This window comes from Aspergillus pseudotamarii, assembly GCF_009193445.1.
Source record: "Aspergillus pseudotamarii strain CBS 117625 unplaced genomic scaffold BDV38scaffold_69, whole genome shotgun sequence".
Taxonomy (NCBI): domain Eukaryota; kingdom Fungi; phylum Ascomycota; class Eurotiomycetes; order Eurotiales; family Aspergillaceae; genus Aspergillus; species Aspergillus pseudotamarii.
Genome location: NW_022475083.1, coordinates 99,945 through 116,051, shown reverse-complemented (window position 1 = coordinate 116,051; position 16,107 = coordinate 99,945). Strand labels below are relative to the sequence as shown.

Below are 16,107 nucleotides of genomic sequence, written 5' to 3'. Positions count from 1 at the left end.
ATTCTCTCTCCTCTTTTTTTTTTTTTTTTTTTTTTTTTTTTTTTTTTTTTTTTTTTTTTTTTTTTTTTTTTTTTTTTGTTTTGTTTTCTTTATTTTTGGAATAATCAAATATCACGTATACTAACTATCCTTGTAAATGCCGATTGCGCGATCTCCTTCCCGCTACTAGTTCATCTATCCATATCCAGAAAAAAAAAATGGAGTTCTTCAAGCTGCCCCTCTCCCCGCCGACATTCTTTTCCCCTCCTCACTTGTTTTGCAAAACTTCAGACCACATTGTTCTGAGTGTCAACTCCAATTTTCTTACCTCTTCAATCCGAGTCAAGGGCCCGTTGTTCATATATCCTTCTTTGTCTATCTTTGACATCTCCAATCTGTCCATCCCGTCCTTTGAAACCCCACTTGACCAGTCAGCACGTCATGGCCCAACAGGTCGAGAGCAATAACAATGACCATTTGGTCCAATCTACCGACCCAGAGCACCCCTCCAACTTGATCCCTGAACTTTGTCGCAAATTCTATAACTGGGGATGGGTCACTGGCACTGGTGGTGGCGTAAGTGATCGATTTCGTATCGGTGATTGAAATAGCCAAGGTAAACTGACCCAGTGTAGACTTCCATCCGACGCGATGACCACATATTTATTGCGCCGTCCGGTGTGCAGAAGGAATTAATGAAGCCAGAGAACATCTTCGTTCTCCAATTCCCCACTCCCAAATATCCCCCCTCCGAGCGCAAATATATCCGCAAGCCACTCGACCTGAAGCCATCGGCCTGCACTCCTCTGTTCCTGGCGGCCTTTGAGCGTGGTGCTGGCTGCTGCATCCACACTCACTCCCAATGGGCCGTCTTGGTGACGCTTCTAGTGGAGCGTGAGAAGGGCCCTGGAGGCTACTTCGAAATCAGTAACATTGAGCAGATCAAGGGTATCCCTCGCGGCAAGGGCAAGGGCATGTTGGGTTTCTTTGATACTCTGAGAATACCGATTATTGAGAACACCGCCTTCGAGGAGGATCTCACTGGAAGCTTGGAGAAGGCCATGGAGGAGAACCCCGACACCTGCGCTGTTCTTGTGAGAAGACATGGAATGTAAGTGATGATCAGTTCCTCTTTTGGCGGTTGGACGAATCTAACATGTAGTGTAGTTATGTCTGGGGAGATAATGTTGCCAAAGCCAAGACCCAGTGTGAAAGCTTGGATTATCTGTTCCAGCTTGCTGTGGAGATGCACAAACTCGGAATTCCATGGGTTAAGGAATAGCTGAATTTTATATGCGAAGGGCTTGATCTCGGTCATTGAGGACCCTGGGGAAGTCGTGTCCGAGTCGACTAGGTTGAGACGCTATATTTTGAAGATACCACCATTATGATGATGATTTGCTAAGTTGGGTAAAGAAACTATATGCATGGAAAGAGCGTTAGAGGATTTATAAGCCCATACTGGAATATATATTGGAGCTCAGTTTATGCTGCATCTTATCCCTATCGAGGGAGTACTGTACTAGTTAGTAGCCTTTCTGTTGACAAGATTGCATAGGAGGGGATGCATGCATAGTACGGAGTATGTGCATATGGAAAACCACGCTTAAATATATTGCAACCAGTAGGCTCCCGTTAACTACTACATAGTAGTTAGTAGGCTAACTAGTTAACATAGCTGATTACCTAACACAATTGCATCCCCTTTCGAGAGATTGAATCGTACATCCATACCAACTATGAATTCTAAATTAACATGTACGGAGCTAAAAAGGTGGATTCAGGCATTGACAGAGCGGGGGAGAAGGCAGCCTTAATCCGGCAGGTGACGAAGTTGGCCTTTTCCCAGTGACGGCGCGGATCATCTGTCCAACTTAAACTTGCTAGTCGCTTCTCCGACTCCAGCAACATCAACTGCCTTCCTCTCAGGGCATCACCTCGATTTCCCTCGTTCCCCCCCTCCCAACCGACGATTTCTTGTCAATTTACAATTAATATCCACGCCCTTTAATCTTCCCCACCAATTGCTATCCCACCCAATAATACCCTCATGGATCTGGACGCAGGTGACTCCCCGTGGGGCGGTAAGCAGGCAATCACGAACAATACAAGCGCATCATATTCGACATATCTAACCCGAAGTATAGACGTTCCTTCGCAGTCCACCGGCAACCACGGTACGTCAAGACCAGAAACCGAAGATGCCAGTGCGTTCCTTTCAGAACTTAGATCCCTATAGCAGCCCACCTCCTAACCGCATCATCCCGCAGCCCGGGAACAATCGTCACAACAAACCACTTCGACGGGTCCTCGTTCTCCCGTACGGCGCGGCCCGCGAGGTGTGCGCAAGATAAGCGCACATGCGACAAAATTGGAAGCAGTTGACGATACCCTGGATCCGCTAGGCCCGCTCGGGGACAAAGCCGACGAAACTAGTCCTGCAGCGGTCGAGCAAGCACCTGTACCGCCTCAGAAGGAAGCATTTGCTGGGCGCAATGTTCGGCCCACATCATCTGCGTCTCAGACGTCAAGTGGTGCTGGTATGGTCGATTCTGTGAACCTTGAAGAAGACGGTGCGGGTTTTAGGAACCCTCCCCCTGTACAACCACCAAGCGACTCGGACAGCTCAAAGAGACAATCAGAGCCTAGTATTAGTATCGAGAAGGCAGCGAAACCGAATTTTGAGATTACCGTCGGTGACCCACACAAAGTGGGAGATCTAACGAGTAGTCATATTGTTTATCAAGTCCGAACTAAGGTAGACCGTCTGTGCTTACGACTTTGAGCTGCTTTGATATACTGAAACTGGATCCAGACAACTTCCAAGGCCTATCGCCAGCCCGAGTTTGCCGTCAGTCGCCGATACCGTGACTTTCTTTGGCTTTACAATTCAATGCATAACAACAACCCTGGGGTTGTTGTCCCTCCTCCTCCGGAGAAGCAGGCTGTTGGCCGTTTCGATACTAATTTCGTTGAATCCAGAAGGGCCGCACTGGAGCGCATGCTTAACAAAATTGCCGCGCACCCTATCCTTCAGCATGACGGAGACCTGAAAATTTTCCTCGAGAGCGAAACCTTTAATTTAGATATCAAGAACAAGGAGAATAGGGAGCCGGATCTGGGCCAGAGCAAGGGTATGTTTAGCTCCTTCGGTATCAATGTGGGTGGAGGGTCCAAGTTTGTTGAGCATGATGATGTAAGTCCGCCTTCATTAGGTCTTGTGGAGTCGGCAGGTTAACTATCATTTTAGTGGTTCCATGATCGAAAGATTTATTTGGATGCCTTGGAGAATCAACTGAAGGCTCTGATGAAATCCATTGACACTGTAGTTGCACAACGGAAGGGGCTAGCAGAAGCTGCTGGGGACTTTTCAGCGTCCCTCCATGCGCTGGCTGCTGTTGAATTATCTCCCGCCCTGTCATCCCCTCTTGACGGTCTTTCAGACCTACAGTTGCGCATAAAGGAGCTGTATGAGCGCCAGGCCCAGCAGGATGTCCTCACGCTCGGCATCACCATCGACGAATATCTCCGTCTGATTGGAAGTGTTAAGACTGCCTTTTCTCAGCGGCAGAAAGCGTTCCACAGCTGGCATGCAGCCGAGTCGGAAATGCAAAAACGCAAGCATACGCAAGAGAAGCTTCTCCGGCAAGGGAAGACACAGCAGGACCGCCTGAATCAGGTCAATGCCGATGTGGCCGATGCGGAACGCAAGGTCCATCAGGCGAGGCTGCTGTTTGAAGATATGGGAAGGCTGATGCGGAATGAGCTGCAGCGATTTGAAAAGGAAAAAGTGGAGGATTTCAAGTCCGGTGTGGAAACCTTCTTAGAAAGCGCTGTCGAAGCCCAGAAGGAGGTATGTAAACGTAGTCCTAATGAAAAGGCTTCTTTTGTTACTGATACTTGTGCTTTTACAGCTCATCGAGCTCTGGGAAACCTTCTTATTGCAATTGGACGCGGGCGAAGAAGGTAACCCCTTCTATGCTCCTCCGGCTGCAGCGGATGCTCCCGCAGAGTCGACGCCGGAGGGAACTACTGAAGCTGCCTCAAGCGCGGCGACCGAGGAAGAAGCATAAGTGCTCACATGTTACCCCTACGACCTTTTATTGTCCTGTAACAAAGGAAGGCCGCCGTCTCCTTTCTTCCTTACTTGTCATGTTCGTCAGTCAACCGACTGATGTCAGCCCTTCTTACAATGTGATGTGGTGCACGACTTGTTCCTTGAGTTCATGACAGTCTCCTTCAATTTTGCAGTCGAAATTACTGCGTTTACAATGTATCGATACCAGTAACTCGGAATTAATTCGAAATGACTTCCCCCCCCTTGATGACCTCGCCTCGCTTCTTCCATAATCCCTGGGCGATCAATAAACGGTGATCCACACCCATATAAACTTCACAAGTTACTAAAGCTATCGAGAGAAGGTGGAAGAGGCAACCTGGAGGCACGAACTCTCAATGCTGGAATCCCAACCAAATGGTATGATGTACTGTACATGAAAGCTTCAAAAGATGTAGACCATAAACGATGAGTAAATTATACAGAAACACCCCATAGTCCCGACGTAACTCAGTTCTTCTTCTTCCCTGATGGCTGCTCTTCCTGACCAAACGAACTGATTAAGTCCAGCAGGTTGTCCTCTTCCTCTTCAGCAGCGGCTCTTGCCGCAGCCTCGGCCTCTTTATCCGTCTGCTCAGCCTTCTTGTTTGTTTCGGCCTCAGTAGGGGTATTCGCATCCCAGCTCCGTCCGAATTTGGCTCTGAATGCTGCTAGTCGACCGGCCTCGTCTTCCTCGACATTCATCAACTTGCTTGATGACGGGTTCCACAGGAGGGAATTGCGCGTGTCACGGGTGGAACGGTAGACGGGGGCGGGAGACGTCGTACGGTGAGTGAAGGTGCTGCCATCCGACAGGGTGATGAGCTGAGTGAAGGTGTAGGGACGCTTAGGGCGTCGAAGGAGAGTCGCATGGCGGCATTGCGAACAGATGAAAGTGGTGGAGGTCTGAACTCGGGCAGCGGTGACCGCGCTGCGGCGGAGCGGGATGCTGAGTGTCATTGCCAAGTGGAGGAAACAGACGAATTGAATCGAAACGGACCGGGGGGATAGGAAATCAGGTCGAGCTCGAGTCAATCTGGAATGGCTGTTCGGCGGGATCAGTTTATCGGAGGTTCTCAAGAAATTTGGCGGATCGGACGTTGTTACGTAAGCATCAATGGGATGCCTTTTTCTTTTTCGGGGAAATCCTGAGTATTTGTCTCTCTCCAGTTGTCTCGTCGCGCATTTCGCAAGAATGCTCGTCAATTGAAACGTTTTTTAAAGCAATATTCTCTGGAGGTTCATGATGACTCTAGAGGAATTTCATGGTTTTGTTGCCAATTTATCTCCTGTTTTGTTACCTGTTGTGCCTTGAGCCCTTGAGCTTATCCGCTCTTCACCCGGCGGAATGAAGCTTCCATACTCACGGCCGGCGGTTTCTGTCAACCGGATTTTGGGCCAGTTTAAAGGTTGGACTTGAGTGTCCTCTTCATTCGATGACTGCTTGCTAATTGTTCTTTACGGCCCAGGATTCCAATGTGGCTTTACTACTTATCTGCCTCTCCGAACACAACAATGGCATTCTGGCAGAACAATCAGCAGCGCTGAAGCGACGCCGCCAAGTCCACGGCCTCAAGCCAGCAGAGAAAACGACATCCCTGATACCGGGAATCTCACGCTTTCCCTATCAGACCAAGTCCGCCTGCTCATGAGACGAGTGCCCTACCCCGTCGCCATCATCACAGCCACAGACCCCCACGAACCTCTCGACAAAGCCTTCCGCGGAATGACCGTCTCATCATTCAATACCGTGACACTAAACCCGGACCCAGCCATCTCTTTTAACGTGCGACGACCATCCGAGACGCTAAGCGCGCTTCAGTCGTCCAAACGATTCCTTGTCCATCTATTAGCCCCCGGTCAGACGACAGCGACCCTTGCTCGGGATTTCTCCAAAGGCAACCATAACCTGTCCATCGCAAGCGGGAAAGGTGACTTCGAATTCGTACCGCATACCTCTACGTCCGGTGGTGAAGCTCCCGCCAGACCACTCCCTCTACTCCGGAGGAAGAAGGCCGCGGATGCACCGGAGGGGGATGCCCTCTCAGATATTCCTTTTGTGTTTGAATGCCAACTTCATCCGAAGGCGATTGAAGTTAATGACCACACTATTGTGGTTGGGACTGTTGTAAAAGTTGTTTCAGAGCATTTGACGAGTCCAGAGGCGATTGCTAACGCGCACTCCGTCACCGATCTATGTCTAACGTATGCCAATACTCGGTTTTGGGAAATGGGTCACGAGATTTAGACTTGCACCTGGGATTAGCTATGTCTGAGTCTTAGAGCGATACGCTTTCTGCCTGAACGAGATCAAATATATACATATACATATATTTGATTTCAAGATGGACTCAAATTCCATGCTCCGTACATTTGGGGGTTTATATGCTATGACCCGAGATTAGAACCTTCAGGAATGACGCGTGTTTGACTAACTGTGTATATATATATATATATATATATATATTATTTTCCTCCCATCCCAATTCTGTATATTATTCTGATACAACCGAGACCATCACCAATCTCCTCGGGTTTAATATACCTAAAAGTTAAGGCCATTAGCACAATAAAGTGACACTCTATACAGAAGGTCAGCATAATCCATGCGAATGACGTCATATGCATAATAGCTCAAACATACTCCGTACTCCAAAAACAATACAGCAAACCCTACTCCAAAGTATACTTTGGAACCAGCCCGACGCGTGCCTCCTCCCCCCTATTTCATTCAATCGATACCGCCATTTCGGTAGTTGAGCTAGCCTTGGCCCCGTTCCGATATATTCGGCAAATCAATCGAGTCTGCGGGCACCCACCAGGGACGATCTGCGTCTAGCATTCTCACTAAAACTCGGTAGTGAACCATACCCATGGGGCTCATGGAACACACCCATTTGGAAAGAGCTGGGACGAAAAAGATAGTGTTGCGGATGTCGACACCTTTGTCCATGACCGCTGGATGTTAACAGTGGTATAAATATATAATATATGGCAAGATGGACCGCACAAAGAAAGGAAGTCGTGGTGAGGGTACGCGAAAGAATGGGCGGTCGGTCTATGGAGACTTCGTTTCAGCTGGAGATGTAGATCTGATCGCTTGGGCAGATCAGCTGGTGGCTGAAGCTGAAAAGGCCCGGGGCTGAAATTACAAGCGTTGAGCTATGTGAGTGATATATCTACTATACTTGTGTTAGTTTCCTACTCCTTTGCTTTCTTTCCTTTTTTTTTTTTGTTTCTCCATGAGACAGACAGTCGCCTTTCCTGTGCCTTTGCAGTGGCAGACATATTCGGACAGTCTACGTGCCATTCCAGTTTACGCAATGACAGTAGCGAATGAAAAGCCGAGCTATCATGTGCGCTTTCTTTTTCCCACGGGGTTATAGCGTTCTGCTCACTATAGATAGGATGCTGTGGAGAAGCTGAATTCCACACAGACGGGCTATAAGGCCTTGCAGGAACGGAAAGGAATGGGACGGAGGACAGATGCCTCACCTTTAGAGCAGATGCGGCAGTGGGTAAGGCGCGTGGGATACGATGTAAGTACCTCAATTGGTTCCTGTTAGCAAAAGACTTATTCCACTGCCGCAACAGACCAGTGATTTCGACCGCTTGAACGTCGTCCATGTCGCCGGCACCAAAGGCAAAGGTAGCACATGTGCCTTTGTAAATTCCATCCTCCAGTCTTACAATAGATCGATTGGGGTACCGCGTAAAGTTGGGCTTTATACCTCGCCTCATCTTATAACGGTTCGTGAGCGAATCCAAATCAACTCGCAGCCAATCTCAGAGGAGAAGTTCACGAAGTATTTCTTCGAGGTTTGGAATGCTTTAGAATCCTCGGCCCTCCGAGAGGGCCTTGATCCTGCACTCAAACCAAGGTATTTCCGGTTTCTGACCCTAATGTCATTTCATGTCTTCATGAGCGAAGGAGTCGATGTTGCGATCTATGAGGTTGGTGTTGGAGGTGAAGATGATTCAACGAATGTCATCGTGCAGCCTGCTGTTACTGGAATCACTACTCTTGGCATCGACCATGTGAAGCGTCTCGGCAATACCGTTGACAAGATAGCGTGGCATAAAGCTGGGATATTCAAGAATCAGTGTCCTGCTTTCACGGTTGAGCAGGTCCTCGACGCCATGGAAGTTCTCAAAGAAAGAGCGGGCGAGAAAGGGGCTCAGCTTGCTACAGTTACGATTGCTCCAGTGCTTCGAGATGTGGACATCAAGCCAGCTGAGGATTTCCAGAGAAAGAACGCTTCTTTGGCCATCGCGCTCGCTTACACTGTCCTAGAAAAGCTTGGAGTCTCCTTCAATAAGGAACAGGGAGGTATCCCTAAACCATTCGTTGAAGGCCTCGAAACTGTTGTATGGAGAGGGAGGTGCGAGACAATCACAAGAGGCCAACTGCATTGGCATCTCGATGGAGCTCACACAGAAGACAGTCTGAAAGTAGCCTGTTCCTGGTTTGGGCGTGTTTCGAAAGAGAAGTCAGCCGTCTCTGTCTCACTTGGAGAGTATATTCTAATCGTGCTTATCTTCCAGGAACTTGCCTCGCGTGCTTATTTTCAACCAACAGTCAGCAAGGGATGCTATTGCGCTTCTCAAATGCGTTCATCGTACTGTATATGATGACTTCAGGACAAATTTCCAATACGCCTTGTTCTGCACAAATATCACTCACAAAGGCCACTCATATAAAGTTGGTTAGTAGCTAATGATTCGCCATATGATATGTAGCTCAAGACTGACAAAGGATTCCATTGAAAGATCTCGATGACAGGAACACTGATCCAGAGGTACTTCGAAACCTCACATTACAAAACGAACTGGCAGCTACCTGGCATAGCTTGGACCCAAGTACAAAAGCAGTAGCACTTTCTTCAATTGAAGAGGCCGTTGAATATGTGAGGAACATTAGCGGTCATATTGGTGAGACGCGGGCGCTGGTCACTGGAAGCTTCCGTCTTGTTGGTGGCGCTCTGTCTATTCTGGAGGAAGAGGATATTGCGCATGGAAAAGCCACCGCTAATTAGCAAGATGGTGAGCTGAGCTGTATATAGAGGTTTGAAGCAGGAAAGGGTCGCACTAGAAGGGACTCACGTCATCTAAGTGTTGGCTCGCTGATCAAAACCTTGCGGGTGGTGCCAAACGACAGTTTACTATAGAGGCGACTAGTAGACGTCTGGTCTTTCACGGGTTTGCACACAATAATTGCGTGCAGAATCCGGCTTGCGCTAGCTTAGCGACATCAGCGATTGCTGTATACCGCAGAAGGGCATGTAGAGCCTTTCCTTCCATAGAACAATAGAACAGTCTCTGAACCTGATGCAAAGCCCCCGTGACAAGCAATCATAATTACATACTTCCTGCTTAGGGCAGAGAATTCGGTCACAATTGCGCCGAACTACTGTAATGACCTACGCAACACAACGTACGTACGTAATATAGGAGCAGAAATCTACACTGGATACACGATTTTATTGATCACAGGCGAAGTAAAACCAGGATGAAGCCACAGGGCTAGATACATAGAGTATGGCCTGGGAAAACCAAGACGACTTCAGCACCATGTCGGACGATCAACACAAGCAGAAAGGGGACCACAAGGAACTTGGCGTAGCGAGCAGCATATCGACTACACCGGGGATGCTTAACAGCCTAATTGCCTTTTCCAGTTGCAGAGCTGGGGCTACCACTGCCGCTACCACTTCCACCACTTCCACTTCCACTTGCACGGCTACCTGCCCTCGGGAATGGACTAGAGATCGGTCTCAAACCCAAGTTGGGAGTATTGCTCTCGGAACCGGAACTCCTTCTCTTATCGACCAACTTCTCAGACAGATCAAACTGGAAGGGAGGGCGACGGCTCGAATCAAAGAAATCAGAACCATATAGACTGCTGTGGCCCGATCGGTTGGAGAAAGACCGGTCACGGTGAATAAAGTCCGATTCGAAGGGGGAAGCGGTGTTGATGAGAGGCGAGGCTGGGAAGTGCTGCAAGTACGACGGCGCCTGCGTTGGACTAGTCGGGTGGGATGACGTGGGACCAATGGGGGACGAAGCATGCTGCAAAGGGCTGGACTTCAAAGGCGGGAAGCTAAGTCCAAGCAATGATCGGTTGCTGGACGCGCTCGTCGTCAGAGCGCCTAGGGACAGGGTGGGTGCCTCGCTGAGGGGGTTGGTACCAGGTAAATTGCCTTCGGGGGTGAGCGGGGCCGTGTCCAAGAGGATCTGTTGTTGTTGCTGCTGCTGCTGGAGAGCTTGCTCGATAGCCACACACTGTTGCCAAAGTTGGTTGGTACGCAACTGATACTCCTGAACCGACTGGCTAATGCTCGCAAACTGTTCATTGAAATTCACTTCGAGTTTGGCCTGGTCTTGCTCTCTAGCAAACTGTTCCGCAGCGCGACGCTCTCTCTCGTTGAGTCCCTGTGCGTTAGCAGAGACGATACGCTCATACTGCTCATTGACTCTAGTACGGCGACCCTGAAGACGTTCCCGTCTCTGAATCGTAGAGGTCAAATCAGACTCCAGCTGTGACACCTCACGAGCAGCAGCCGATCGAGCAGTAGCCACATCTTCCTTGGCTGAATTAAAGAGCTCAAGTTCATGTTCGTATTTTGCTTTTTCTGCCGACCATTCTTCAAGTTCCTCCTTTGGGATATTCTCCAAATTATCTAACTGAACCTCCAAAACAGCCGTAGCTTCTTCCGTTTGCTTGATGTTCCGTTCCAATTGCAAAGAGCGCTGCTTCTGCCGATTTTCATCCGTGCCACTATGGAGACGATGGTTATAATTGTCCAACTCTTTCCTGATCTTCGAAACGACAAGTTTATGGTCGTTCTTGGCCTTTCTCAACCGTGTGCGCTTCTCATTGAGTTTCAGTTCAGCGTTGACGATGGAATTTTTCAGTGTGGTCGTTGGGGACGATGGTCGATAGGATGGCTGCGGCGGAGTAGAGACCGAGGAAACTACTGAGACAAGTGTTAGACTACTGATGTTTCCCCGGCTGACGGAGGCTGTCTCACCTTGTTCTGCGTCATTTGCGATCGGTGTCTTCACACTCATGACGCATATCTCTTCCTCCGTGTCAGTTCGCAGAAAAGAGCAAGTGTAGGCGCAATTGGGTGCGAGACCAGATATCTCACCACGCCAATGTACTACACTTGAACCTTTGGCTGCATCCTGATCTTTGCAAATCGTGACTGTCGCCCAAAGTGCGCCATTGACGCAAACATAGAAAGGTTCCGTGTCTTCGCCCAACCGTCCAGATTCGCAAGAACCGGAAACCCCAGCATCATCTGAGACGAGGTCGCCCGCCGCAAACTTTATAGAGGAGCTATCAACATCGGTAATCCAAACAAGGCCATCATCCAAAGAAACACCCTGAAGATCCTCCTCGGTCATAGTGAGGCCCCGAGCAGTTTTCGATAAGGCCCTAGAATGTTCGTACTCCCGCATAACCGTCACTTTCGTGCTTGCAAGTGCAGCCCAAAACGGTTGGCGATTTCGAACCTGGTTTGCCTGTCTCCTGCGTTTCTTCGCCGAAATCAATCGATCTCTACCATCCTTGTGCGTTGCTGGCGTAATAAGCTGTCCGTCGGCACCGATATAAGAAGATACACTGGTCCCAGACTCGAACGCAGAATCGATTTGGGTCTGCGAGCCAGCTGACGCCTCTGTATCAACACGTTTTCCAGTTCGAGGAGGAGCCGGTGCCCTATTTTTAGCCATTGAACGCCTAGCCATTGCGGTTCCTGCTTGCGCTAGGATGTGAACCGCAAGTAAACTCCGGATCCAGCTCGGAGAAGATTGTGGTTCAGCGCGCTGGAACTCGGAAGGCATAAGATGAGAATATTGCGACAGCAAATCGGGACTGATAACTTTCGCGGAGAGAAGATGACCTATAACAAAATCCTGTATACCTTTACTTCGAATAAGATGCAAAACAAGCACAATACCAACACAGAGGGTATTTACTCCCCCATTTTTCCCCGACCCTCCTCCACCTAGGGTTATAGCGACCTGAACATGGGCTAAGTCGAGGGCGAAATTTTGCGCCCACGTCCACATGAAAAGACCCCAGAAGAGTAGGAAGAATCCATCCATTGCAATCATCGTACCGAGAGATGGCGTTCCGGCCGGACCCTGAAAGATATCGAAATTGGAAGTCAAAGAGCCGGCAGACGCACCGCCTGGAGGCATGAAGGTCAGGGAAGCGAACAAGAACTGCACCAGCGTAAGGACCATTGGTGGCAACTGAAGGAGGAAAATCAGAATGGCGATAGTGTCGTACATCGGACAGGATTTGAGGATAGTCGATGCCAGTTGGAGCGGGTTAATCGAGGTATTCGAGCCTGACCTCTTGGAACTCTCCGTACGACGCGACGCCTGGCCGGTAAGGCCACCATTCTGCGGAACCGCCCCATTCGCCTGTCCGTAAGACATGTCCGGGTTGCCCTTGGCGTATCCATTCAGATAACCACGTCCGTTGCCATCCGCCTTCGAGCACTCCGTCGTACCGTTGGCCTTTGTTGCCGTCGCTACCGTGGAAGTGATTGCTGTATCGCTATTGGAGCGAGACGAGGGCCAGTCGACTTGAGAGGAGGGTCCAGAACTTGGTGCGGAGCTACCGTTGGCATTCCCATTCAGTTGTCCATTCGATTTTTGCTTGTTCACTTTCTTGCCGGAGCCGGCGGCGCCATTCTCATGCCGATTGCTATGACTCTTCCTAGCCGTAGCCGATGAACGTGGCATGGAAAAGGGAGCCTAACACCCAGGTCCGAGTCAGCTTGGCAGATGGTAGCCAAGGACTTGGACCAGGCGGGGAGTAAAGACGAGACAGTATCAGATACACGGGTAAAGAAAGGGAGGAAGAGAGAGAGGGAGGGGAGGCGACGCAGTAAGTGTGCAGGAAAAGGAATGACGGGAGGGGTCTAAAAGCGGTAGAAGAGGAATGGTTGCGGTAAGAAAGGAAAGGAGAGGGAAAGAAAAAAGAGAAGTTGGGATTGAATATGGAGAAGAGAGGGTAAGAAGGCGTGGCGGAGGGGGTAAAAAGAGAAGGAAAAATGAATGAGGTTTGGTAGACTTTTGGGTCTGGATAGACGAGGCGGGAAAAAGACGAAACGAAAGGTTGGAACTGATCGTCAGGAAAGAGAATAAGGCAGTAAGGCGACCATAACATCTGTCGCTGCCTCAGGAATCTTCCTTTCCGTCTTCAAAACACAACCTAATGGCCCCAGTATGTAAGGTATGTATCTACTGCTTGTATGTATCGAAATCAGAGAGGGTCTTACCATACATTACAGTACCATCTATCGAATCTGATTGGTTGCCGTGGTTTATTTTTGGTCTACCCTATATTTCAGATGTTTATGGGACCTCTCAATCAACCATGGAAATCAAGCAGCCACGCGGATATCTTCTATTTAATTACTCTTACTGTACCTATCTATATACGAAGCAAAAGTCCGCGAGGAACGTAGTATCGTCGTCTACCACACTGTACACCCTGGTGGACAATTGTACTTTTACTTCAATCACAAGTACTAACCCCGGTCCTAGTGATAATACCCATGTGGGCTCTTTCATATCAGTGAACGCTCACTTCATATCCAGAACATTGATGTAACTAAAAGTCATACCTGGGACAGAATATTGCCAATGTCAGCGGCTATGTAGATCAACCCCGGTCTGCTGCATCAGCTTATGTTGATTCATGGCAACAAAGCTCGGTCCGCGAGTTAAATCAAAGCCGTGGATGACAACTTTGAAAATCACCACATTGATTTGTCTACCCAAGGACCGAACCGCATCCGAGGTTCTCACGCACCGATAGCACGATGCTTTGTTGCTAACAAGTACCTATTCTTCAATATCAATGGAGAAGATCCGAAGGACGTTCTGATCTCAAAACTCATTTTAAACTGTAATTGTGGGTGGCCTCGTAAGCCTGATGCTACGTGTACAGGCTACGGCTGTATTGACGCCAATGATATAGGTCGAAAGAGCACCTTGATCTTCCGATTGCTTTGTTTAACCCCTCATCTCTCGTACATATCCATTATCCATCACATATTTTATCCACCCGGGCTAAGGTTGTAGCATAATTAGCTAGGATGATCTGACGATCTCCTTATGTGTGGCTTCCTGCGGGGTTGAATCACCGTATAATCTGTTGATGACGGTGGACAGCCTAAAGCTAGATAATAAAAACCTACTCCGTACAACGGCGTAAGGAAATCATGCGTGCGGCTTTGCCGATCAACCAGCCATCAAGATCTTTTCCACCTAACAGCTGTCCTTTTTTTTTTTTTTTCAGCGCTATACGGTAGTGATTTTTTCGTGGGTAGCAATTGTACTGTGCTTCACATGCGGAATGCTCGGCTAACTTACGGTCTCGGCAGGCAAGACGGATGGATCACTCTTGGCTGGTGGTATGTTGTGCTCGGACCGAATTCTAGGATATAAAGATATACAGTATGAACAAGAGATACAAATGAACTCTTGGGTATCTTTTGTCCTACCCAAATATGTTCAAAAATATGCTGTTTTGCGGATATGCATTAATCTCTACAAAGACGGCAATCCAACATCTGTTATCCTGTATCAGAAGGTTTTTAACATAGTTCCCCAGGTCTAATACAGAATAAACTTTATTGAATGGCTAGTGTATTGCAGGCGATCATTCCCGATATCTCCATTGGTATTTAACGGCTCTCTCCATCTCTTTCAGTACCAGATATCATCGGGCCAAGAGAGTGAACACAGCGGGGATGGCTGGTGAGATCGCCATCTAGTATACTTAACTTTGAATGTCAATCAATCTCATTTTATGTTGCAGACTACTTTATGCCCTAGCTCAATACCTATTGCTTTCGCCTCTAGCCCAAAATGTGAAGTAGGATCCTTCGGTAACATCATACACCCACCATACAATCGATACCATCGGCCGCCCGTTCGGAATTGGCAAAGCTCCACCATATATAGCGTCATAGCTTTTGATGTCCTCTGTAAGGGTGATCGAGATATGATAACTCTCTATTCATGTTTCGCAATTTTTCCCCCCGAGTCGTGTGTGGCCTTGCCCCAATTTCCTTCTTTGCCTCATAGGGAGCGTCATGCATGCAGTATGTCAGGTGAAGCATCTTAGGGCAGTCTTGGTATCTTTATTATTCGTTGGATTAGGGTGGGATTTTGAGGATGATCGACGTTCTATACCCGGAAGGGGATGCTCGTTCTCGTTTCCACCAATAGTTGGCGCGATGGGATCCATTACGCCCCGCAAAGACTACAACCGTCAGATGATACTTACTGATACCGCTCTGATTTGTACATTGTACATTCAGTACATACATACTCATTGTCATTGACCCGCATTTGGTAGCTTTATTGCTGTGTTGGATATCTAAGAATGAAGAGATATCCTATCTAGGAGGGTATCTTTTTTAGGAGACATCCGCCTGAGTTCTTCTTGACAGGTAAATCTACTTATCGGCCCAAGGTTAAGTATTTAAACTTGCCGCTTGAGTAAGGCATGCTCGGCAAAGACAAGCTGCATACCAGGGCTACGTACTAGGTTCAGCGACGATTTCTGCAACGTCAGGAATACACCCTCGCCCCAGCATTCTTCCCCTATGTCTTTATCAGTTGATTTCATCTCTCTATAATTCACTGCTGTATATATTGTATACAATTCTGCAGTCATCCCCCAATTCGGGACACGAACCATAGTATCATCTCCACAACCACTAGTATCTGACGGTCTGTAAAGGGCGCTAGTCTCTCGAGTACAAAAGGAGCAAGTCAGCTACTATCTGTTTGATATCATATTCATTGTTAGGCTTATAGGGGCCAATTTTCCATTTCTGGCCCCAAGACAGACATTGGTATCGGTCGGAACGGTCTATATTATGGTCTGCAAATAGATCGATTTGTAGGGGCCATACTAAGTGTCGAGGTTTTTAGTGGTTTACTAGCCCTATAATCAAGGAAGAACCTGGGTAGTAAAAATATGACGTGAGAAAGAA

At 48.3% G+C, this 16,107-nt stretch overlaps 6 protein-coding genes across 6 annotated transcripts; 4 read left to right on the top strand and 2 right to left on the bottom strand.

Moving 5' to 3' along the window:
* Nucleotides 1-129: 129 nt before the first annotated feature.
* Nucleotides 130-1,741, top strand: mde1 (methylthioribulose 1-phosphate dehydratase MDE1). The gene is made up of 3 exons (XM_032055766.1): nucleotides 130-555; nucleotides 615-1,090; nucleotides 1,147-1,741. Exons 1-3 carry the CDS (start codon nucleotides 421-423, stop codon nucleotides 1,259-1,261), a joined length of 726 nt encoding a protein of 241 aa, XP_031909327.1. The 5' UTR covers nucleotides 130-420; the 3' UTR covers nucleotides 1,262-1,741.
* A 288-nt stretch (nucleotides 1,742-2,029) lies between these two features.
* Nucleotides 2,030-4,052, top strand: BDV38DRAFT_286984 (sorting nexin 1; the record flags this gene model as incomplete). Its single annotated transcript, XM_032060778.1, has 6 exons — nucleotides 2,030-2,063; nucleotides 2,127-2,186; nucleotides 2,250-2,737; nucleotides 2,795-3,175; nucleotides 3,230-3,832; nucleotides 3,894-4,052. The coding sequence occupies 6 exons, from the start codon at nucleotides 2,030-2,032 to the stop codon at nucleotides 4,050-4,052; spliced, it is 1,725 nt and encodes a 574-aa protein (XP_031909326.1).
* On the bottom strand, nucleotides 4,053-5,035 carry BDV38DRAFT_296156 (mitochondrial 54S ribosomal protein bL31m; the record flags this gene model as incomplete). Its single annotated transcript, XM_032062871.1, has 2 exons — nucleotides 4,053-4,479; nucleotides 4,594-5,035. 2 exons carry the CDS (start codon nucleotides 5,033-5,035, stop codon nucleotides 4,373-4,375), a joined length of 549 nt encoding a protein of 182 aa, XP_031909325.1. The 3' UTR covers nucleotides 4,053-4,372.
* A 388-nt stretch (nucleotides 5,036-5,423) lies between these two features.
* BDV38DRAFT_286982 (flavin reductase family protein) lies at nucleotides 5,424-6,323 on the top strand (the record flags this gene model as incomplete). The annotated part of the gene is made up of 2 exons (XM_032060777.1): nucleotides 5,424-5,484; nucleotides 5,545-6,323. 2 exons carry the CDS (start codon nucleotides 5,424-5,426, stop codon nucleotides 6,321-6,323), a joined length of 840 nt encoding a protein of 279 aa, XP_031909324.1.
* A 994-nt stretch (nucleotides 6,324-7,317) lies between these two features.
* BDV38DRAFT_296154 (Mur ligase) lies at nucleotides 7,318-9,424 on the top strand (the record flags this gene model as incomplete). The annotated part of the gene is made up of 5 exons (XM_032062870.1): nucleotides 7,318-7,431; nucleotides 7,483-7,614; nucleotides 7,670-8,565; nucleotides 8,621-8,781; nucleotides 8,846-9,424. 5 exons carry the CDS (start codon nucleotides 7,318-7,320, stop codon nucleotides 9,109-9,111), a joined length of 1,569 nt encoding a protein of 522 aa, XP_031909323.1. The 3' UTR covers nucleotides 9,112-9,424.
* Nucleotides 9,343-13,278, bottom strand: BDV38DRAFT_188282 (putative ubiquitination network signaling protein). The gene is made up of 2 exons (XM_032052217.1): nucleotides 11,107-13,278; nucleotides 9,343-11,052 (listed from the first exon to the last, which is right to left on the bottom strand). The coding sequence occupies exons 1-2, from the start codon at nucleotides 12,833-12,835 to the stop codon at nucleotides 9,737-9,739; spliced, it is 3,045 nt and encodes a 1,014-aa protein (XP_031909322.1). The 5' UTR covers nucleotides 12,836-13,278; the 3' UTR covers nucleotides 9,343-9,736.
* Between the last annotated feature and the right edge of the window lie 2,829 nt (nucleotides 13,279-16,107).